This window comes from Chiroxiphia lanceolata, chromosome 3 (assembly GCF_009829145.1).
Source record: "Chiroxiphia lanceolata isolate bChiLan1 chromosome 3, bChiLan1.pri, whole genome shotgun sequence".
NCBI lineage: Eukaryota > Metazoa > Chordata > Aves > Passeriformes > Pipridae > Chiroxiphia > Chiroxiphia lanceolata.
The window spans coordinates 104,464,502-104,488,158 of NC_045639.1; the positions used below are offsets into that span (position 1 = coordinate 104,464,502).

The 23,657-nt window shown below is 38.7% G+C and overlaps 2 protein-coding genes across 3 annotated transcripts in view; one reads left to right on the forward strand and one right to left on the reverse strand.

Annotated features, from left to right (window-relative positions):
• NBAS (NBAS subunit of NRZ tethering complex) overlaps positions 1-2,116 on the reverse strand; it is a 166,612-nt gene extending 164,496 nt beyond the window's left edge. Inside the window, exon 1 of the mRNA XM_032681667.1 lies at positions 1,944-2,116. Coding sequence (XP_032537558.1) covers positions 1,944-2,105 — 162 coding nt within the window. The 5' untranslated portion in view covers positions 2,106-2,116. The remainder of the gene's footprint in view (positions 1-1,943) is intronic.
• Positions 2,117-4,369: 2,253 nt separating this feature from the next.
• Positions 4,370-22,322, forward strand: DDX1 (DEAD-box helicase 1). Of its 2 annotated transcripts, none has more exons than XM_032681669.1 (26): positions 4,370-4,457; positions 5,006-5,057; positions 5,886-5,949; positions 6,475-6,504; positions 6,725-6,821; positions 8,153-8,200; positions 8,330-8,413; positions 9,320-9,403; positions 9,845-9,921; positions 11,146-11,218; positions 11,331-11,407; positions 12,102-12,216; positions 12,699-12,837; positions 13,841-13,901; positions 15,028-15,126; positions 15,808-15,897; positions 16,510-16,698; positions 17,726-17,777; positions 18,277-18,423; positions 19,136-19,227; positions 19,744-19,816; positions 20,270-20,342; positions 20,457-20,499; positions 20,705-20,800; positions 21,565-21,685; positions 21,999-22,322. In XM_032681669.1, exons 1-26 carry the CDS (start codon positions 4,442-4,444, stop codon positions 22,127-22,129), a joined length of 2,223 nt encoding a protein of 740 aa, XP_032537560.1. In that variant the 5' UTR covers positions 4,370-4,441; the 3' UTR covers positions 22,130-22,322. The 2 variants fall into 2 exon arrangements, with proteins under 2 accessions (XP_032537560.1, XP_032537561.1); XM_032681670.1 differs by lacking the exon at positions 4,370-4,457 and adding an exon at positions 4,547-4,622.
• Positions 22,323-23,657: the final 1,335 nt, after the last annotated feature.

The following is a 23,657-nucleotide window of genomic DNA, read 5'->3' on the forward strand; positions in this document are numbered from 1 at the left end:
TCTGTTCAGATGTTCTCATTAAGCATAAAATTTTGTTAAAATACTTCCATAAATGACTTCTGGTGCGAAATACATTAACAACTTTGGTTGTTTCAGTGGACTTGAAAGCCACTATAAGAAAGAAAGAAACCCACATTCTTTGCATCGTCTACGTCCAAACCAGACAAGAGCAGACATAGAGGCAGCTAGCTCAGCACACTGCAGGGGAAAAGATGAAAAAGGAAAGTTGGAAGTGCTTCTCAGCTTTACCACTGGCCCATTAAGAAGAACAGCACAACTAAAAACTTGTAGTACAAGAGCAATATCTTCTGACTTCTTAAGCTTTGGCATCCATTTGTCTGCCTCGTATAGACAAAGTGATACACTTTTGCCTTTTAGCCCACTCCTGCAAATGCAGGATCAGGACGGTATCTACATTCGATACCGTATTGATGGAAGCCTATTCAACCTAAGGCGACTGAAGGCCCACACCAAGACCTTAAACCATCTTGTCCGGGAGCTGCTTTGTGCTGATGACGCCGCCCTTGTCGCTCACACAGAAGCAGCTCTGCAGCATTTAACATCCTGCTTTGCAGAGGCTGCTGAGCTCTTTGGGCTGGAAGTCAGTTTAAAGAAAACAGAAGTTCTCTTTCAACCAGCACCTCAGGAAGTCTTCCATCATCCCCCTATCACCATTGGCCAATCAGAGCTCAAATCAGTCCAGCAGTTTAATTACCTAGGTAGCCTCATCTCCTCGGATGGTAAGATTGACAGAGAGATAGACAACAGGTTAGCAAAGGCATATAGTGCTTTTGGAAAACTCCATAAAAGAGTTTGGCGAAACAAACACCTGAAGAAAAGTACAAAGATCAGTGTTTACAGAGCCATAGTGCTGTCTACTCTCTTATACGGAGCTGAATCATGGGTCACCTACCGCCACCACCTGCGACTCCTAGAACGCTTCCATCAACTCTGCCTCCATACAATCCTAAATGTCCACTGGTCAGATTATGTGACCAATACATCTGTTCTTGAACAAGCAGCAGTCACAAGTATTGAGGCCATGTTGCTGAGAACACAGCTGCGTTGGGCAGGGCACGTTGCCAGGATGAAGGACCACTACCTCCCTAAGATCTTGCTTCATGGTGAACTTGCCACCGGCTGCCGTATGAGAGGAGCCTCGAAGAGGAGATACTAGGACTCCCTGAAACAACATCTCAGCCTAGGCCATACTGATCAACATAACTGGTCTACTCTGGCCTCCAATCGGGAGGTCTGGAGACACACCATCTATAACGCTGCAGATGCCTTTGAGAAAGCACGCAGGATCACCCTTGAGGAGAAAAGGCAACGCAGAAAGAATCGTGCCTTGCAGAATTTACCACCTAAGGAGTCTTTCTGCTGTGCCTTTTGCAACTGGACGTGCCTGTCTCCTATTGGCCTCATTAGCCACCAGCGTGCTTGTTACAAACGTGAGTAGAGACCTTTCCCAGATCTTCATTCGCGAAGCCCAGCCATGATTACTGACAGCAAATGCTGACGCAACCATTCTGATATACAAGTCCAGAAAGAGACTTAATTCTCCTCATGCAAGGTAAATTCAATGCAGATGCTGTTGTTACCAGGACAGCTTCCACAGCTCTCTGTGCAGCAGTTTCCAGAGATGAGACCTGCACTTCATTCACCACAGCTTCCCTCGTATCAGCTCAACAGTAAAACCTGACATACGTGTTCAATGAGCAAGAAACAGCTCAGGGCACCCCCAGAAGCACAAACCAGGGTGGGAATTAAGTGACAAGAAAGTATGATAAGGGCAGAACGGCTGCGGGGACACCTTTTGTGCCCGTCAGGCACGCCCCTGGAGGTCCCAGCGCGCCCCCAGGGCCGCGCAGCCCCCGGGGCGCGTCCCCGCCCGCGCCGACGTGGCCGGTCCCCTCCCCCGCCCGCGCCGCGGCCACACGCACCTGCACCTCCGTCTCCAGAGGCCACTCGGTGTTGACCAGCAGGTCGTACAGGATGTTCTCCTCGCCGCTCTCCCCCTCCTCGCCGGCGCCGGCCATCGCGCGCTCCCGGGGCCCCGTCCCGCTGTTCCCGCTGTTCCCGCTGTCCCCGCCGGCGGCGGCCATGCCGGGCCGGCCCGTACCGCCCTCCCCGCGCCGCCGCCGCGACGGCGCCCGGCGGGGGCCAAACGGCTCCGCGTTAACTCTTGCGGCGCCGGCCCCGGGAGCGAGTGAGGGCGCTCGGGATAGGGAATGCCTGATGTAGGCGAGGCCTGAGCGTATTAATTAAACCCATACTGGATAATTGAATAAAATGGGGGAGAAAAAAAAAAAAAGGTGTATTTCTCACAAATTCTTCTTCCAGTGGTGCTGTGTAGGACTCATAGGGTTCAGCTCTGTCGAGCAGATAAAATGAGCCTGTTTATAAGTTGTGAGCCACTCACTTCCAAAAGGACATTAAGTTGATGGAGTGAGTCCAGAGGAGGTCAGCGGGGCTGGTAAAGGGTCTGGAGCACAATCCTATGACGAGCAGCTGAGGGAGCTGGGCGTGTTCAGCCCGGAGAAGAGGAGAGTGATGTCCCCTCATCACTCTCCACAAATACCTGAAGGGAGGTTGTAGCCAGGTGGGGATCTGTCTCTTCTCCCAGGCAATCAGCAACAGGACAAGAGGGCACAGCCTCAAGCTGAACCAGGGGAGGTTTAGAGTGGACATTAGGAAGAAATTCTTCCCAGAAATGGTGATTAGGCATCAAAATGGGCTGCCCGGGGAGGTGGTGGAGTCACCATCCCTGGAGGTGTTTAAGGAAGTGTGGATGTGGCACTCGGTGCCATGGTCTAGTTGACATGGTGGTGTTTGGTCATACGTTGGACACAATGATCTCAGAGGTCTTTTCCAACTTAATTGATTCTGTGATGCTTTGAAATAATTATGTAAGAACTGAGGTTTCAGCCTCTTTCCTGCGAATTCATTATTTGTAAAATAGAAATAAAATTACCTCACACCCGGCCACCTCTGCTCCTGTACTCTAATTTTTGCTTGAGTCTAGTATGTGTTTTCTCGTAGGCAACTGTGTCACCTAGAATTAGGTTAAACTAAAATTTAAATTCTCAAACTGGGGATTCAGGGCAATATGAAAGCTCTCTTGGATACCTGGGAAATACTTCAAGAAGAAACAACTACTGAGAAAAAAAATGCCTTTTGACTTTCTCTTCACTTAACATTTCTTTAACTGTATTTGACAATGTAGCTTGTACAGCAATGATAAATAGTATACCATGGTGTTCATAAGTTTCAAAGAATTATGGACAGTTTATCATAAATTACACTCCACATTCCACACCAACAAGCAGCATTATGTATTGATATCGAGTTCTGCCTACAAACAGGTTTTTTTCAGAATCATGGTTGAATCTGTACATTATTCATATCTTTCTTTGTAAAAAATTATTAGTTTTGTCATTTATCTGAAAGCATGCAAAATGATGATTGACAGATATAGTGAATAATACTGAAAGAAAGGAAGCACATCAAAGGAAGTTACTACCAAAGGAATTATTAATATACGAGAAACAGCCCAGTACTAAAGGTAGAATATATCTGCTGTATTTTTCTCTGCATGACACCTGTTTCTACAGTGTAAGTTAGCAGTCAGTAGGGCTCAGTAAGTTTTAAAAAAGGTCTTGAAACAAGCCTCCAGGACAAAACCATTACTCAATTTGCAACACAGTAGTTGAGAGAACTACATTGTCAGAGATGCTTGGTATTTATTTGGCCTTTGAACCAGATGTGTCTGTTTCAGTGCTGCCTAGAAAAGCTTGAAGTTGTATTTCACAATGGAAAACAATAGGTAATAGTTTACAAAATCACAGAATCAACTAGATTGGAAAAGACCTCTGAGATCATTGAGTCCAACCTTTGACCTAACACCACGTTGCCTACTAGACCGTGTCACCAAATGCCACATCCAGTCTTTTCTTAAACATCTTCAGGGATGGTGACTCCACCACCGTCCTGGGCAGCTCATTCCAATGCCCAAGCAATCTGTAAAGAACTTCTTCCTAATGTTTATACTGTGCCTTCCACTTAAAAGACAAATGCACCATTGACCCGTGGTCTAACTGTAGAAGCTCCAATTTTGTTTTTATAATAACACCCTAAAGATTCACCCCAAAGATTAACTCACTAGGAGTTATCCTACAACAAGATTGTGCAGAATTTGGGGAAACTGGAGAATTTGGATAAAAAATGGAGAACAATGCATCCTCATTAGCGTGTGCCTAAAAAAAATAACTTGGCGTGTTTGTGCGTGAAGGTACTATGAACAAAACACCCCGAGAGGTGCGCAGGGCCGGGGCCCGGGCGGAACGCGCCGCGCGGCGCCTCCTGCGCCCACCCGGCCCCATAAAGCGGCGCCGGGCCGTGCGCCTGCGCCCTGAGGTGTTTGGCCTGTTCCGGCTCGAAGATGGCGGCGTTCTCGGGTACGTGGCGCGGGGCCCTGAGGGGTGTCGGTGCTGTGGGACCGTCTCGCCTCTGCCCGCAGGCTCCCGGTCTCTCTGCTGCTCCCCGGGCCGCCCTCCGTGCGGGCCCGCGGTACTGTGTGGCTGAACACATATAAGGCTGGAGGTCGAGAGGCCTGTGTGGATGTAGGTGCCTCTCCCCGGCTCGTCGGGGTTCTGCAAGTTGTCGGGAGTGGTGATCGAAATGAGTTCGGATATTTTACTGCATATATGGGTCTGACAAAGGAACTGCTGAAAAGGCACGCTCGTTCCTCAGTCTGACTAGTTTCAAGAACAGGAGGTTTATCATGATTTTTCTGTGTATTGCAGTGGGTAATAATAGGGTTTTATAGGAGAATCTCTGCTTGGTTATATAGTTTAGCAAATTATAAAGTATATATATAATGTATTATAATAGTAAACTAATCACTTTTTTTTTTGTCTGTAGCTGGAAGTGTTGACACTTGGATATCTTTTGGGCTATGTTGAGGTAAATAACCCTGCTTGTTCCTTTTTTTCTTGTCTTACAGAAATGGGTGTTATGCCTGAGATAGCTCAAGCAGTGGAGGAGATGGACTGGCTGTAAGTAGGAGTGGCTTTGGGCCTGGCAAATTCTAACTTGCCCTTTAGCAATGTATGGCATGCTTCTTAAGGTACCTCCATTGCCACGTCAAAACAAGGTGGATATGGGTTTTCTTCTAACTGTCATTACATCTGATGCAGTTCTCTTTAGTGTGAAAAATTGAAGAACAGAAATTGTGACTGCAGTGGTAACATTTAAACTTGAACAGGCAAAGCATGACTGCTTGCATTTCAGTTGTTTTATTTGATAAAAGCCTCTGTGCCTCTGATTTATTTATTATGTATCATGGGATTACTGGATGAAACTGTCACATAACTGGTGCTAGTTTAGTAGATGTTTTCCTGACTGGTCTAATTTTGTGTTCTTCAGAATTAATGCTTCTGTGTCAGTCTTCTAAAAAAGTCATTATTCCTGGTTTTGGTTACTTACTTGGCCAAATTCTTTCACCTCAGAGTTGGTTTTGAATTGTCATTCAGAATGTTATCAGTATGGGCTGCGTAAGTGGCTTTAAAGGAAAAATCTTTTAAAGAAAGCAAGAAAAGGAATATATAGTTAATCTGTTTCTATTATAGTTTAGCATAGTGATGTGAGATGTAGCCCTCTTGTCAGGGTGCAGCTGAATCCATTGCATCACTAGACACTTCTGTCAAGGTCCATCTCCTTTTCTCTCCTTGTAAATGGAATCTTTTTGAGTTCCTTAGCTGCAAGCCAGGAGGAATAACATTTACCTGCTATACCTTGCACATGGTTTCTGTGAATTCCTATGTAAGCAAAAATCTCTTTTTCTACTCACAACATTGACTTGTGCTCATGTGTTCCTCCTCTAGTCTTCCTACAGATATCCAAGCAGAATCCATCCCACTGATCCTGGGAGGTGGTGATGTACTCATGGTATGTATTCAGGATAGGATTCTCAGAAATCCTGTGTCTTTTAATTGTTGTTTGCGGGGTCAGTTTCATTCTTTCCAGAAGGTTCTGTGGTTAGACTTGCTGTCCTGTCCCTCTTCTGTAGGAACTATATTCTTTAGCTAAAACTCTCTGAGAGTTCCTTGTATGTTTCCAGCTGTTCTTGCAGATAGAATTCGTTCTCTTTAGGCTTCGTCTTTTTAACTTCTTGACAGACACTGCCACGTGAATGAGATCTATCTGATTTCATCTGTTCTCCTTTTGACTGTAAATACCTGACATAGATGTGTACGGAACATGACTGATACTGCCTAAGCCAATGCTGCAGCGTCAATAACCTTGAAGGCACTAGACTGGTGTGCCTTGTTCATTGTGTCTTTTGTGGATCTCTGTGTTCTTGATTCTGTAACCAAAGTAACGCTTGCTAAAAAATAAATTTATTAAAGTAGAATTCTAGAACTCTCCTTACAGTCCCGGTTGTTATAAACTCTTTGATTTTTCTCCTTATAGGCTGCTGAAACCGGAAGTGGAAAAACTGGTGTAAGTACTCAAATTTAAATAAGCAGAAAATAAGTCTTAAGTGGTAGAGGTGGTGTGTAGGCAGATATACAGAAAGAATATGTATGCATTATTACTAATAGTCTATACCAAGAGATGTGTAGGAATGTTTTTAAGTGTTCCTGGTCCTGAGTATTGTACCTGAAAACCAGGCTGGAAGTAACTGTATAAATTGTGGAATGAAAATAACTTTTCATTTTAGGCTTTTAGCATTCCAGTTATCCAGATTGTTTATGAAACACTGAAGGACCAAATGGAAGGCAAGAAAGGAAAAGCCACTATTAAAACTGGTGGGGCAGGTAAGTTTTTATATGTCCGACTCCTTAAGTTTGGAACACTAACTTGTGTTGTTTTGCCACCTTCCAAAGTGAAGTTAAGCTAACTTGCCATTAGATAAGTATTTTTTCCTTGATTTCAGCTAAGGTAAGTAGAGAATCATCACTCAGGATTTTATTAGTGAATATAAATTTAGTGAATATAAATTTACTGGTGGAATTATGGAAAGAACTGGTGTGCATTGGACTGCAGTCTCTTAGTAATGCTCTTGTCTTCATTTTAAGCCTGGCTGATGCACAACTTGCTTTTCAGTGTTCTTCTGAAAGCCATACTAGTTTACTGCCTTGCCAGACTAATTCAGTACCTTGCAAGATGTGGAGTGCTGGTAATGTCCAGCTTAAAAGGAGTTAAAAAAAAATCTTTCTGATGCAGGAATAGAGGAGGCACCAGCTATGACACCACACAGTTGGTTTGGGCCTCTTAAGTGGGCTTAAGCAGAAGGCTCTTCTAGGCTCAGACTTATTTTTGTGTGACTGAGGTAGCACTGTAGAGTCTTTCGGTTCTCCTGTGCTGACTAGAGCTGTTGCCTTCCTTTCAGCCCCTAGCTAGGTTTGGAAGTGAATAACAACATCTTGAGTTGCTGCATTTGTACTGGTAAACGTTAAACTGAGCAGGAAATGCACAGGGCCAGAATTCAGTGATATACAGTGGATTGTAACCATGATCATATCCTCACAGTATCTGAGGGTTTGTTAAACATTCATTTTAATAAGCTTGCAACTGTAAAGCTAATAACCTTGTCCCGTCTGTGGTATATATAGATTGGGTTTTATGTGAGTGACAGTATATAGACTTTATTACATGTTATTGAGCTTATGAAAGATGAAATCAGAAATTTTATATGCACGTTTCTTAGCTCTTAAGTAATGACATTTTAACTGATGCCCGGAAAAAATATCGTAATGTAAGCTTTGAACAGAAATGGCAAATAATGCATCCAAATTGATTGCTCTTCATGTAGTTTTGGATATTTTCTAGCTGAATTTGTTTGTGATTGTGTGGGATATCTGGCTTATTTTATAAAAGTCTTATAAAAGTGGTTTCAGTTCTTTTTTTAAGTAGCTTAATCTGTGCTCTCCTTAGTAGAATAATGTAAACTTCCATAGAATAGATTTGCATTATGCATTTGTGCCCCTCCTTTTAGTTGTAGGCCTTCATCTTGACTTCCTGTGAATTGCATTGGAACGAAGGTGTTTACTCAGAAAGTTAAGCCAAACACTGTGAACTTCTAATTGAGTTTTCCAGGCTTGCCTTTTGATTTATTGCTTTTTCTGTTTCTGTCTTTCAAACTTAGTGCTCAATAAATGGCAAATGAACCCATACGATAGAGGATCAGCTTTTGGTGAGTTGTCCTAATGTTCACCTGAAAATGGTAAAAAAGAATTAACTAGAGGAAAGCATGCATGAAATTTTCTTTTAAAAGCAGTTAGAGAGACAATTTCTTTAACTAAAGCTGTCTTGTAATTTTCAGCAATTGGATCAGATGGTTTGTGTTGTCAAAGCAGAGAGATTAAAGAATGGCATGGATGCAGAGCAACTAGAGGCGTGACTAAAGGTAGATATAAAACTGTGTTTTGGGGACTCTTTTAGAAAAGATTCAACTGAAATGCCTGCTTATCACCCATTGTTAATGTTGATGGTTGCATCTAAAATTTACTATCCATCGGACCAAATGTACTGCTAGCTGAAGATTTTGAAGTGACCAGTACCTCTGCTTTCTTCTCCCTGTATTGTAAGTTACCTTCTCCCTGATAGGAGACTGAGTAAGAGGAGGGAGAATCATAGCTGATATTCATCAGAATGCATTTTATTAAACTGTTACTATTAGGAAATAACTATGCACACTGTACTTTCAGTTGTTTCCTTACACACTTCACACAGACATGTGCATGTAAAAGTTTCATGGTTCTGTGGTTGCAGCAACAGTTGGGAGGCCAACCCCAACACTTGACTCAGAAGCAGAATCATTCTGATACTACAGTGGTTCTGGTGGGATGTTGAGAAAGACCCTAGAACAGTCTCATTTCATCAGGTGTGCAGATAATTGGACAGTCTGACTGTTAATTGGATAGTCTGTCTGTAGAAAACAGCCAGTTGGATGTGCTTCAAGGTGCACTGGCAGTTGTTGATGCTAGTGCATGCTGCTGGTCTGATTTGGCAGAACCTGGTGTTCGGAGCTTATCAGTTCTCATGGATTCAATAGAACCACTGTTCTCTCTTGCTTATCGTTCCTTTGGAGCCTTTCACATGCTACCTCTCAGTGTGTGCTTTGTCTCTTTTGCCTGCTGGTTTCTTCCTTCCATACACAGGTACCTACAGAAACGTTTCACTCAAACACAGTAGGGGTTGACACTTTTAGCAGAGGTGGGAATGTTAGACTTGCATGGGCTTGGAAGTAGCCAGACTGAACCACCTTGATGAATTTGGATGTTGTTTTAGAACCTTTCTTTTTCTTTTAAAGGGAAATACTACTATGAAGTTTCCTGTCATGACCAAGGCTTGTGCAGAGTCGGTTGGTCAACTATGCAGGCTTCACTAGATTTGGGTGAGTTTCCTTCAAAAGAATCACACAGACAGTTTTCATATTCACATGGAATGGCTGAAGTCCTGTTCTAGTGTTGGAGAGAATGGGCTCCTTGGGAAGGATACCGATACCAGGGAGATGAAAACTTTTTATACAAATGTTTTTCTTCCTCTAAGAGGAAATCTGCTTAGGTGATGGCAGTATTTCTTGCCTTCTGTGACTTTCTGCCTTTTATTTCCATTTTGGTTTTTTTAATGAAGATGACTGGAGACTAGTGAAATCAATAAATGTACTGGTACAAAAAATACTGGTTTGGTATACGTCAAAGCCAGAAGTCTGTAGTTAGCAGTGTGTATTATTTGTTCACGTGGTAGTGTCAGAGATTTCAGTTGCTGAAACAAAGAGAAAAAAGCATAAGCCATCATCCAAAAGATAAAAGTCTGTACTTTGTTTTGTCTTCAGGCACCGATAAATTTGGCTTTGGCTTTGGTGGCACCGGTAAGAAGTCTCACAACAAGCAATTTGACAGCTATGGGGAGGTAAGCTTGAACTGTGTTTGGTAGAAACATTAAAAGTTTGGCATATTGGTTTTGTGCTGTAACGATCAACTGTCTTTTGTAATAGTGCTAAATTCTAAAGGAGGTTCACATGCAGAAGTACAATGAAGCATTGAATCATTTTTTTTATAAAAGCTTATTAACAGATTTGACAAAAGCAATTATCAGCTTGAGACTTATGATTGTGGCTAGACTACAAATATATTGATGCTTATCTAAAAGTTAAAACTTTTCTGTGTGTTACAGGTTAGAGTTTAACTAATCTCTGGGATTTATGTCTTGATTTATTTCAGTTTTACTTTGAACAAAGCAACCCATCTGTATACCTTGGTGAATGTCCAAGTGAGGGCATCATATTCTGTTTACTAGTAGTTAAAGTAGAACTAATTGTGTAACTCTGATATGTCAAAATGCATGACAAAATGCTAGTAAGACATAGTGGTGTGCTACTTCTGTCTATTGAGTTGGGTTTGCCAGTACTTTAATGTACATTTCTGCAATGTCTACTGGGAATATCTGTGGTGTTTTTTGTGTAGTATGCCAGTTGAATTCAGATGTTTAAGGATAATTTGTATAAATATGAATATTACAGGAGAAACTCAAGTCTTTTTGTGGTATTAATGAACTCAGTGCCATGAGACTTGCAACTTTTAGGACTCTTGTAGCTCTTCTAGTAGTGAAACACTTTATAATATATAGGTTTTATTGAATACCTTTACAATTGACAGATTTCAAGATATTTAAATAACATATTTAAGTATACATACCATGCATATAGCAGCACCTTCAAGAGTTAGTCTTTTGTATAGTCAAAATATAGGTGCCATGTTTGGTGCTCTAAGCTTAGATTCACATTGGCTAATAAATACATGACTAATTCACTTTTCTGTAATGCAGAATACTTCCAGGTAAATGACTTAAATGTATCATTGTCAGTGTGTTTGGTTTTTAAAGTAAATTTAAAGCAGTAATAAGTGTGTGACTATCTAAGATCACTTGGGCCATTTACTGAGGATTTGTAACCAAATAAAAATGTGCAAGCTATTTACAGTGGTCTTACTGGAATAAATTGAACTTGCTTCTCTAAAGAATCAGCATTTAATAGAGAAGTGGGAAAACTAAAAGTTGACAGAATGTAAACACTTAAGTCTTCCTAATGCACTGAACACTAAAATCTCTTAGCTTCACAACTATTCTTTTTTACAGGAATTTACTATGCACGATACAATTGGATGTTATCTAGACATAGATAAAGGACAAATAAAATTTTCCAAAAATGGTAAGTTTTATTCACTTTCTTTGAAATTTTATTGGGATCCTTTTATTGGGTGAGGGGCAGGGAGAGACATGCACACATATGCAGAGTCTGACTGAACTAACCCTACTTTCAGGAAAGGACCTCGGCCTTGCATTTGAAATCCCACCACACATAAAGAACCAAGCACTTTTTGCAGCTTGTGTACTGAAGGTAACTTAGGAATATCACAGATCTCCAAGATCATTAGAATTGTTATGGATTTGATAACAAACTACTTTGGTGTAAAATTCACATAGCCACCTAGAGTTACTGTAGTTGTGCTCGGTTTTCTTTGGTCTACCAGTATTCACTACTAAAGCGGACTCAACAATGTATGTTAGCTTTGAGTACCATCTAAGTTAAATATTTAAATTAAAATTTTAATACTTGAATATAAAGGTAAAAGCACGGATAACTAATTCTTAATACCACTGCTATCTTGTGTGTATTAAACTTTGATATACTCTGATTCAACAGATATAAACAATTAGCTTGAAAGTGCCAGAATTCCCGTTTCACTTCTTCTGAACTCTTAACATTACAGTAGTATGTCTTTCTGGAGTTAGTCTTTCTGGGTTGATCTCTCAAGAAGTAAAGATTTTAGCAAAATGTATAAGTAGTTAGAGAAATGTACAAGTTTAGAAAAAGTGCTTTGTTTCTGTTGGCTTTTTTTTTTTTCTTCCTTGTTTGGGTTTTAAGTTCTAGCAATATTTCTGTGACAACTTGGGGAAGAGGAATGTGTAAGATGGGAAGAAAAAGACCCTTCCTCTCTTCCTCGTCTAGTTGGTTTCTCACTATTGAATTGTTTCTCATTTTACATGGTCTTTTGAGACTGTCTGTATGATACAACTTTGTTGAAATCTAGAATGCTGAATTGAAATTTAATTTTGGTGAAGAAGATTTCAAGTTTCCACCAAAAGATGGCTATGTTGGCCTTTGCAAGGCTCCTGATGGTAGTGTTGTAAAATCACAGCATTCAGGTAGGTTAGATTTTTTTATGCTTCTCTTGTTTCTGTATTCAGATTGTGTTACATAGCATCTTTTGATCCCTTTAATTGCTACCAGTAAGATCTTAAAGCAGTAAGGAAGAGATATTAGTGCTTTCTTTAAAGTATACCAAATTTTCTTCCTCTTTAATAGTCTTTAAGGTTTTGAATTTAGAAATATATCAGATAAAATGAGAAGTTCAGCTGAGTTACTCAACAGCGTTATCTTAAAAATAAGTGTGGGTCTTAATGCTCTGCAATAAAATGAATTATCCTGCATGACCAGTATACCCACTTGTAATTTCTGAATATTAATCTGAAGCTATTAATGATTAAGTGAGCAATAATATCCCCCTTTAATGGAAAATTTAGAATTACACCGTTTCAATTATCAGTAGAAAACCCAAGTTTCTTTCCAGTCAAAAATTCCAAGATAGGAATGTAGTTTGTCTTAATGGCTATTTTTTTCCACTTAGGAAATGCACAAGTGGTTCAAACACAGAACCTTCCAAATGCTCCAAAAGCACTGATTGTAGAACCATCAAGAGAACTGGCAGAACAAACTTTGAACAATGTGAAGCAGTTCAAAAAATATGTTGATAATCCCAAATTAAGGTAACAGTGAATCTGTTAGTTGCATTTATGATATTGTCCATGCATGTGACTTCATGGGGGCATGGGTGGTGTTCCACTCTGTAGCTATATGGACCTTAATCTGCAGTGCTGCTGATAATAGTCTCCCTAATAGTGTGCTACCAAGCAACCTTATGACTTTTCATCTACAGTCAGACCACTTAAGGGTGGGGGGGTTTAATGTGTTTTATCTGTGGACTGCCTTTTTCTGGTATGACAGATCTGGTGGGTGGGATTTTTTTAATTATCAATGATAATTAATATGATACTTCACATCCTTTTTTTGACTAAAATCATTAGCTGCTTACTGCCCTTCTTTCTTGAAAATCTTCCTGCCCCCATCTCCCTCTACCCCCTCATTTTGTTTCCAACAAATAGTTATATATAGGGTCTACTCTGTCTACATTCATGTGCTTACAGGACAAATTATCATGGAGATGAAATTCTGAAAAATGAATAGTCTACAAGTTGCTTTGGTTTAAAGTTGTTTCTGCTTTGACTGTGCTTCTAAAATTTAAACTAAACTGCAGTCAATTTACAAGAGTGTTTACTAGGATTGTAGGGGATTAGCAATGAGAAGAGGAAAGCTATAATGTAGGATTCACTTGGTTTATTGTTATTTGCATTTCTAACTTTCAGGAACACAAGAAACTTTACTAAACATTATTTTTAAGGTGTTCTTAAGGAACAAATTTTTTTATGAGACTAAATTGATTATGGTGTTAATGGATTTAATTACAACAGTGATAAAGTAATTAAATTCAAATACAATTCAGTAACAAATCTTTCACTTGAATTAAAATACTCTACATGTCATGGGATGAATTTTCAAAATTAATTTTTTCCTATTATTTTGTTCCTAAAATTACTGCTTAGAGCTGTTAATCATCAGCTACTAATAAAAGAAACAGTCTTCAGCCCGATGTTTAATGTACTTCCGAATATAATAAATGGGTAAAAGTGAAATATTTTGATGCAATTTTAGGGAGCTGCTAATTATTGGTGGTGTTGCTGCAAGAGATCAACTCTCTGTATTGGAACAAGGAGTAAGTTGTATTTTTTTTCATATGGTTTAATAGCTTGGATTCTGAATAACTCATGATCATGTTACTAGAGAATAGTAATGGTGCTTCTTGTAACTCCTGTAAACCTGTTAAAAAGAAAATGTGTAGTTCATAGCAAGCTTATGTTGCACCAGTCTAGCAGTTCTACTTCCATGGCAATTGTCAATACAAGTGCTTATAGTACTTAGTCAAATTCTGTTGAAGCCTGAGTACTCCTGAAAATTTTAAAATAAAGGTGTAACTTTTTGCCATTTGTCCTTAACAAACAAGACAGTTTTCCTACTGACTTCTGTTCCATGGTTATGTGAATAAAACTAGTCTGCAATTATCAAGGTCAGTGTACACTGCAGATCAGTCTTACATAGAAGGAACTGGTCTGACTTGAGCAGCCTGGAATGTACAATTAATTCAGTCGTCCTGTAGGGAGAACAGAGTCATTTTTTTATTTAAGGCTCATTTTTGGAAATGAGAACAAGTTGCTCTTGATAAATTTTCCAATGATTCTAGCTGCCAAAATATAAATTTTCTCTTAAACTTACTTGAACTAGAAGATTAATAGACTTTTATGTGAATGCTGAATTTGTAATGGGGCACCCTTCTGTCTGACAAAATCTTAAGTTATTTCTATAGTTGATAGACTTTGTGTTCTTCCACAGTGGGAAAAGTTAAATTTATTTTATCCCCATTTAAAAACAAATCTGTTTGGCTTTAGATAACAAAGTTAAACTGCTTGTGGGCCATGGGAGGAGAGAAGGGGCACTTCCCAGGTTCTGCTAATGAAATGTCCATAGAAGCAGTGTTTCATAGAACAGCGAAATGGCCATGGAAAATGCAGGTTGCCAAGGGAGGTTGTAGGATCTCTCTCCTTAAAGGTAATGAAAATTGTATAAGGTAGCGACCTAAAGCAACTTGGAAACTGTCCTTTATCTGCATGTGATGAGAGGAGTGGAGACCAGGTGATCTCAGAGCTCCCTCCAACCCAAATTACTCTAGGACTTTATGAAGTTATAAGTAATAGAAAAGAAGGCATTATACCGATAATTATATCGTGATGTTAAACTTAGATAAAACTGACAATGCCTCTTCATACTCTTTATGTATTTCATAGGTGGATATTGTTGTTGGAACTCCTGGAAGGCTGGATGACCTGGTCTCAACGGGGAAGATTAATTTATCTCAAGTTCGATTCCTGGTTCTGGATGAAGCTGTATGTATACAACTAAGTGCTGCTTAAATTCTGTTCTTAAATACAATATGATATTTGCAGGAAGAGTCAATGAAACATCATTGTTCTACAGTATTTGATACTTCAGTGAAACAACAATTAGCTACCTATAGACTGTTCCAGCTTAATCCTCTTGTTATTTGTAACCACAGTAACCTACATACTTTTTTTTCCCCTTGTAGCCTCTCTGTTAGTCTGTTTGAAAATTTTCTGTTAGAGAAATATATTTCAAACTGTGTTCACAAAGTAGTGAAGTCTGTCCCTGTGCAGGGAACTTGAAGGACAAAGACAAGATCAGAATGTTAGTTAACCCAGCAGGTCTTGAAGCCAATGAATGTTGCAGTCAATATGCTGTGAAATGAGCGCAGCTCTCTGATCTGTTGTAGTACAACTGAATATTCAGAAAGATTAAATGGCTTGGGGTATTAGTTAGGAGAAGTTGCTGATCTTACTGGGAAGCAGAGCAGCTGTACTTGAAAATACTCCAAATTTTACTATATCTTTTTCTCCTTAGTAATAATATCCTGGCCATACATTGACCTGTCCAGTTAATTAAAAGCAAGACCTTTTGAGATTACAAGTGTATTGCTTACTTAAGTGTACCGACTGAGGAATGAAAAAGAAGAAATGCAGCTTTATTTCTTTTATTTTATTCGCATGTAGGATGGCCTTCTCCTCCAGGGATACTCAGATTTCATAAACAGGATACACAGTCAAATTCCTCAGATAACTTCAGATGGAAAGAGACTTCAGGTATAAAATGTGTTTGTGGTTTTGTTGGCTTTTTATGGGTTTGGTTTTGTTAGCCATGTGCTCTACTTTAACTGTTACTTGGCATGCAGTCTGCTTCTTTGTAGTGGAGTTTGTTATAGCCCTTGTCCAAAACTAACACTTGTTCGTGGGTTCAGTAATTGCCTGTGAATATGTATTTTTAGGATTTTAGATCTTGAAGCCCAGTGTTTAGCAGTTTTCAGTTTAATTTGAATTATTAGATATAAACATATCTGGAAAATAAGTGACTACATAAGTTATGATTTCTAATGTACTAATAATCTTGATTCATCAGCTTTCAATAGTTCTGCTTTCTTCCTATTAAGTGACTGGGTCTTTGTAAGAGAATAGTTAAGCAAATTATTTTGTCTTGACTCTTGCCAGCTGAGTGGTTTCTGTGTTGAGGAAATCCAAATTATTTTGTCTTGACTCTTGCCAGCTGAGTGGTTTCTGTGTTCAGGAAATCCAGTCAGGGACTCTTTCTCTTGTGCTACATGATACTGTTCAACTAAATAACATTCTTCAAGTTCTACTCTCACCTTTTTGGGTTGAGAGAATCTTTATCTTCAGTGGTATCTATATGTCTCTTCTCAGGTGATTGTGTGCTCTGCAACACTCCACTCTTTTGATGTAAAAAAACTATCTGAAAAGATCATGCATTTTCCCACCTGGGTTGATTTGAAAGGAGAAGATTCTGTCCCTGAAACTGTACACCATGTAGTTGTGCCTGTAAATCCAAAAGCTGATAAACTCTGGGAAAGGCTTGGCAAGAATCATATCAGAGTAAGTGAAAATTAAGGTTGTTTGTCTGTGTTTACTTATTTATCCTTCAGAACAGGGGCATAATGTTGAAGGATCTTTACTGGCCATTGGAACAGCTTAGTATATCTGAAAAGGTTTGTTCCATGGTAGTCAGCATAATATTGGTGATGTAGTGACACTGTTTCTGAACAGCTCAGTCTTACAAACATAACTGAGAAAGAGCTTGATAAAGTAACAGTCTGATTTGTACTAGAGAACAATGGCACTGCACTGCTTTTTCACTCATTTCACAGTTAATGGTCTGTGGCCTAACTCTCTTTTCTGACTGATGAGGAGGAAATAAACCTGACAAAATGGATCATTCTGTGAGGTAGTTTTGTCTCTAAGCAGTGCGAGAGGAGCAGTTTTTAGAGGAATGGGTTTCATATCAGACTACGTTTGAGACTCTAAATTCTGCACTTACCTGACACCTCTCCATGTGAGAAGGTTGTGGTTGTTGTTCCAGTCTTTAGTCTTCAAGTTCTGAATAACCTGGGCTGTATTTCCAGCTCTTATGCTGTTACAAGTCTAAAGGTTTTCTTAACCCCTTATTTCTTGAACCTCTATTTGTTAGGTATGTTAGTACCTTTTAATTAAGTCTTAGTATGACTTTATTTCTCTTGGGTTTTAAGTTAATATCTGATTCAGCCTAGCATAGGGAAAAAGATGAGGAACAATTGTGGTTATATGATTTAGCCATGTTCTGCAATACCTTCTTTTTTTTTTTTCAGGTTTGGGTGTTTTTAATTCTTCCCTTTGTGTGTCTTCTGTACAGTGTCGACATAATAATTTTATTGCCCTTTTTTATGAGCAAGTTTTTTGTGCTTAAACTTAAGACTTTTCTTTAGCTAAAGGTAGATTAACTTTTCTGGTGGGAGAACAGAATGCTAAGATTACTTTTAAACTTTAATTTCTTGCTAGTTGTAAGTTAATGGAGTTAAGCATTTCCTCTGTGAAGTGTGGACTAATGACTTGGGGGGGGGGGCTTTTTTGTTTGTGTTTTTCCTAGACTGATGAAGTGCATGCAAAAGACAATACACGACCTGGCGCTAACACTCCAGGTAATCAGCAACACTAGTTAAGTAATAGCTTAGGAAATGCTCTTCTGTAAATGTTATGAACTAGTGGCTTCTGAAATGCTCCTTTGTAAATGTTATGAAGTAAAGGTAAATTATAGTAGATACTGGCCTTTAGTCATGTTCCTCCACATTTTTATTTCTACGTTTTTATAGTTATGAAGAGAAATGTGTTTCTGTAACTGGGGAGTGGGAAAGAAAGACTTGAATCTATATTTTGCAGATTTGTAAACAACAGGTATTTGTTGTTGTGTATAAGACAAAACCTGGAACTTCTGAGTGGTTTTGTTCTTTCTGTATTCTATCAGCTTGCTGCAACAGGGGAGCATGGAGGGAAGAGATAAAAACTGAAGACTTATCTTACTTGCTCTGATAATAAAAGTTTGTCTACTGGAAGGCTAGAGAAAACTATAAATGTGTGCAGTTCAAAGACTTCACTTTTTTTAAACAATTTGAGTGAAATAATTTATTTACTTTTATTCAGAAATGTGGTCTGAAGCTATTAAAATTCTCAAAGGAGAATACACTGTTCGGGCAATCAAAGAGCACAAGATGGATCAAGCCATTATTTTCTGCAGGACTAAAATAGACTGTGATAATATGGAGCAGTACTTCATCCAACAGGGTGGAGGTAATATCTTTTGTGTAAAGCTTACTCTGCTCACTTTCCTGTTCATTTCAACACCAAAATTGTATGATAGAGTTCACCAATATTACAACCCCACACAAATAAAATGGTGCTTCAGTTTTTTTACATACTGACTGGGCATTAAAATCAGGGTTTGGTAGCGGGGAGCTGCAGAGGTGCCCTTTGTGGCAAAAGGCCATGAACTGCCCTGTACCTGTTCCAGACAGCTCTGAAATGGCTGGAAACAACCCACCATGCACCAAAATTTGAACCAATAAGAAGAGTATATGGTGCCTCTGCTGAAACATGTATTAGTAAAAGTGATGGTTGGTAAGGGCAAGACACATGGGAAGAAATCTGTGTGTACAAGTGTATACATGAAGAAAGGTGGGAGAAAACACGGGAACAGTGAAAGGGGACTTGTGAGGAGAAAAGTGAAGACACACATTTGAAGAAAGGGGGAGATCTAGAGTAGGAAGGAGTGAGGAGAGATACCTGCACAGACCTGCTCTGGGGAGGAGGGAGGAAAGGTGTTTAACTATTTACCTTGGGTTTTTGTCCCCCAGCACTGCCTGTCTCAGTAGTTGGTAATAAAATAAGTGAAATTTCCCTGAGTTGAGACTTTTGCCCAAAAAAATGTATTTTTTTTTTTTTCCCAAGTTCTTTGTAGCTCTGTGTCATAGGTGATGTTATTCGTGCATGTGTACTCTTTCAGGCCCTGATAGGAAGGGACATCAATTCTCATGTGTCTGTCTGCATGGTGACAGAAAACCTCAAGAAAGAAAGCAAAACTTGGAAAGATTTAAGGTGATGTAGCAGATTCTTGAAGGCTTTTTACTCGCCCATATCTGAATTTATCTGTTCATTTCTGTTCCTAGTTCTCGAATTCACATGCTCTATGTCCCGCTTCCTAAAATGGTGAGGCACAGTTTCTGTCGATGGAAATCTGTGTTGTCAGTCAATATGACCTTTGTGAGTTTGAATTGAGAAGATAGGTTTTATTTCAAATAAGCCCGCTAACTTTAAGCTCTGTAGCAATTACATTGTTTTTTAAAGTCTTTATTACTTGATTATTTAAAAAAAATTACTTAAATATTAAACTTTGGTTTTGATTAAGCCATTCATCGATTTATATTTGCCTTATGCTGTTGGGGAAAGAAGTAAGGATGTAAATGGGTTGAGTTATTCATGCTTTATTTGAAGTATTCCTAAATGTACAGAGACACTTAAAGGTGAAGTAGGTGCGAAGGACTATGGTTTCATTGCCTGGGATTTTGTTTGCTTTATTTAGCATAACACTTATTTACAACTATGTCTGTGTAGAGAGGAGATGTCCGTTTCTTGATCTGCACAGATGTTGCTGCTAGAGGAATTGATATTCATGGCGTTCCATATGGTAAGATATAACTTTAAATTTAAGCTGTTGAATTGCACAGAGCTTCAACATATTTGCAGTCCTGTCCACTAGTTAAAACAAATATCACCTACAGCATAATTTAAAAAGGTGTAGATGTTAAAGGCTTAAACTAAGCAATTTTTAAATTAGTTGTTCACCATGCCTTCTCAAATACCTGATGATGTTCTGTATTGTTGGGGATTCTTCATTTGGTTTTCCATTCTTGCCAAAAAGTAGTCATGGAAAAAGCAGTTTGAGAGTGGAAGCCTTAAGTGTACCTTAAGGTATTGCAGGTGATGATGCCTGTAATTCTTGTAATAGAACAAAGTCTGTATGTGGGCTAAGGAGAGTTATTTATCAAAGTGTTATTTTAGGTGTCTGTTCTCTGACCTTAGCTCATACATTAAAACAAAAGTTCTTGTGTTGTCTGTGGATTGTGTCTGTCTTACACAGTTATCAATGTGACACTCCCGGATGAAAAACAGAACTATGTTCATCGAATTGGGAGAGTAGGCAGAGCTGAGAGGTATGTATGTGTCCAGAGTAGCCACCGTGATTTCTTGATACTTTCTGTTGTTGTTTCACAAGTCGGCAATAGTTACTGAAATACATTTCTCTCTTTTCTTCCCTAATATTTCAGGATGGGTTTGGCAATCTCCCTTGTGGCAAAAGAGAAAGAAAAGGTAATTATACTCCAGAGATGAACATCTGAAGTTCTATCCACAGCTGCTATTTGACTTTCATGTCCTTCATTGAAAAACTACTTGTCTGTGCTTAGTTGAAAGGGATTTTAAACAGATACCTAAATTCTTTTTCATGCTATAATTAGTCAAAATAAACATACTCAACTGTATTTCACAAAGTTTACAAGTCTTCTTCTGTTTCCAGGTTTGGTATCATGTATGCAGTAGTCGTGGAAAAGGGTGTTACAATACTAGACTGAAGGAAGAAGGAGGTTGTACCATATGGTATAATGAGATGCAGGTAAACATTTGCTTAACCAGAATATTCTAATTCCTCTAAAAGACTCTGAGATACAGTTCTTTGTTTAGCTGTGTAGTTGAAATACAAAGCTAGCTTTGGGGTCCTTATAACTTTTGATTCCATTTGAAGAAAAAATTAGAAAATTTTGCAAGTTGTATGTTTTATAATTGTTTAATTATAAAAGTTTATTTTAATATTCCCAACTAATTCTGTTGGAGTCTTATTTTCAACTTTCCTGTAGTCTTCCTAATCAAAATCTGTTAAGAGTTATGTGATGTTAGTTACACATTTTTGTTTAGACGGTTTGTTGCAAAGCTATAAGTAACTTAAAACTGTTGTTTCTCTAACCTGGAAATAGTGTCACTTGAGTAGGTTTTAGTTGGGATTTGTATACAAACCGTGTATGCTTGTTAAAAAGCAGTTCTTCCCTTCTTGCTATAATAAAGAGCAAATCATACATCATCTGTAGTAAAATAAGCTTGATCTATGAACTCTTTATTATGAAGTAGTCTTGTTCACATAATTTAAGGTAGAATGTGAAATAATGGCTTCTAGGTAGGGTAAAAACATAGTGACATTGGAAATGAACTTGTATTGTCTGTTTGAGAAACAAAAAACATGTTAGTCTTTGGTGTCTGTGACCAAATTGTTTTCTCTGTACTGTTCTGTTGAAAATGCATTTGAATGTGACTGTTCAGAACAGTGGTTTGACAGAGGCTTGGACTTATAAAGGAACTTGAAAACTTTTTTTTTTTTTTTTGTAGTTGCTGGGGGAGATTGAAGAACACTTAAACTGCACTATTGCCCAAATTGAACCAGACATAAAAGTACCAGTGGATGACTTTGATGGGAAAGTTACATATGGGCAGAAAAGAGCTCTGGGTGGTAAGCAATGAACTACTCTAGAGTTACCTTGGTATTCTTACCTGCTTGCAGTGCTCAGTTTTGTGGTTGTCTCCTGTGTAACTACAGAATGATAAAGAGCTTCTCATTCTTAGCTGTCTTCTGCATTTGTTGCATGCAGCCTACGGGTTGCAAGTGACAAGAGTGCGTGTATGCCTGGTTTTGTTTTGTTTATGCCTTTTTTTAACAAGGTAGCTAAGTTACTTTAACTTTTTGAATGACTGTGGTTAAGCACTATTAGTTTTGCTGAAAAATGGCTTTGAATACATCATCTACATTGTGTGTCTTTTGGCAGGTGGACTTTATAAAGGCCATGTGGATATTCTGGCACCTACAGTACAGGAGTTGGCTGCCCTTGAAAAGGAGGCTCAGACATCTTTCTTACATCTTGGCTATCTTCCTAACCAGCTGTTCAGAACATTCTGATTGTGCCACACTTGAGACAAGGCTTGAGTTAATAAATGCTCTGCCCCGTGAATGCAAAAATCCCATACTGTCTCTGAGTAGTGTAGTTAGAAAACGATTAAAACTAAGTATACTTCTTGCATGATGAACAGAGAGTACTCAGCACTGTTAACTCTGAGTTAGCTGTTGTCTTAATAAAATAAAACAAGTTGAATTGAAATAGTTTGTTTGCTCTTTTGCCTTAAGGGATTAATTTGCAGAATCATTCTTCCACATAGATTTTGATTTATCGAAAATACAAGTGTAGTTAAGCAAATCTGGGAGGAGTTTTATGTTCTTCAAAGAAAAGAATTAAAATTACTTAACTATCTGTGTACTGTAATTTTTTAATGTTGGTTTTTTTAAAGATGCATCCATATTCATACAGCTGTTTATATTTAAGATACTGAATATGAAAAAAAAACAGACCTGAAGTGTGTATTTGAAGCTCTTGGTTATCCTAAACCCCTACATCTAGGCTGATAACTGCATTTTGGTTCTGTAGTTCTAGACTTCTCAAAGGTAATGTGTCTTAAATTTCTAAAATGGATCTTGTACAAAGAATCCTACAATACTCTTGAGGTCATAGAGTAACATGCTAGTATCAAAGCAATTCATGAATTTGCAGAAAAAGCTTTTTCATGCAGCAGTATAGGTTGTAGTCCTTCATGCCTCTTGGGCTGCTTTTAGACAGGTTGAATTTGTTCAGATGAAGTTACTGTAGTCTGACTTGGAATTCTTTTTTAGCTTTTTTCTCTAGTGACTTTCTAATGATAATGAGAAATTTTTTTAACTTTGCATACAAATTGTCATCTAAAATGTTGTAGATCATTGGAAATGCCAGACTGCTGAGAGTCAAACTAACCTTTTGCCTTCCTCGTGTAAACTTTTTTTCGCAGGACATTCCATCTCCTTCCAGAAAACAGTGACAGTCAAACTCAGGTTGAGCAAATAATTTTTTTGTGTAGTGTTACCTGGAGAGGACAGACTGAGAGTCCCAAGTATTATAATGAAATACATAAGTTTCTCATTAATTTAAACAAAATAATAAATTTACAATGGCTATGTGATGTTATCTGGTCCTGAGGAGAGGGGAGGTCACATGGGATGCTTATCATTAGAATTCGGGAAGAAAAGCTCTACCATGTGTTGCATTGCTCTCGTTAGACAAGAGTAATGAAATCTGCCCACCATAAGTCAAAATTAATTGCAATGCCTAAAATAACTTTTGATACAGCAGAAAACAGATCATGCATGTTTGCCAATTGAAGGTGAGAGTAAAGATAGTTTCATCTAGTTTAAAGTAGACATATATCGGGGAATACTTCTAAATCAGGGGAAAATGGTGAATAGATGGAATCAAAGTCTTATAAGTGTCAATCTTTTTGTTGAAGTGTAACATTCTAAATTTGCTACATGTTCAGTGCTGATATCTTTCAAGATTTGCTGTTGGGTATCCAAATATCCATCTTTTAGTGAATAATTACAAATCATGACTATTTAGGACTGA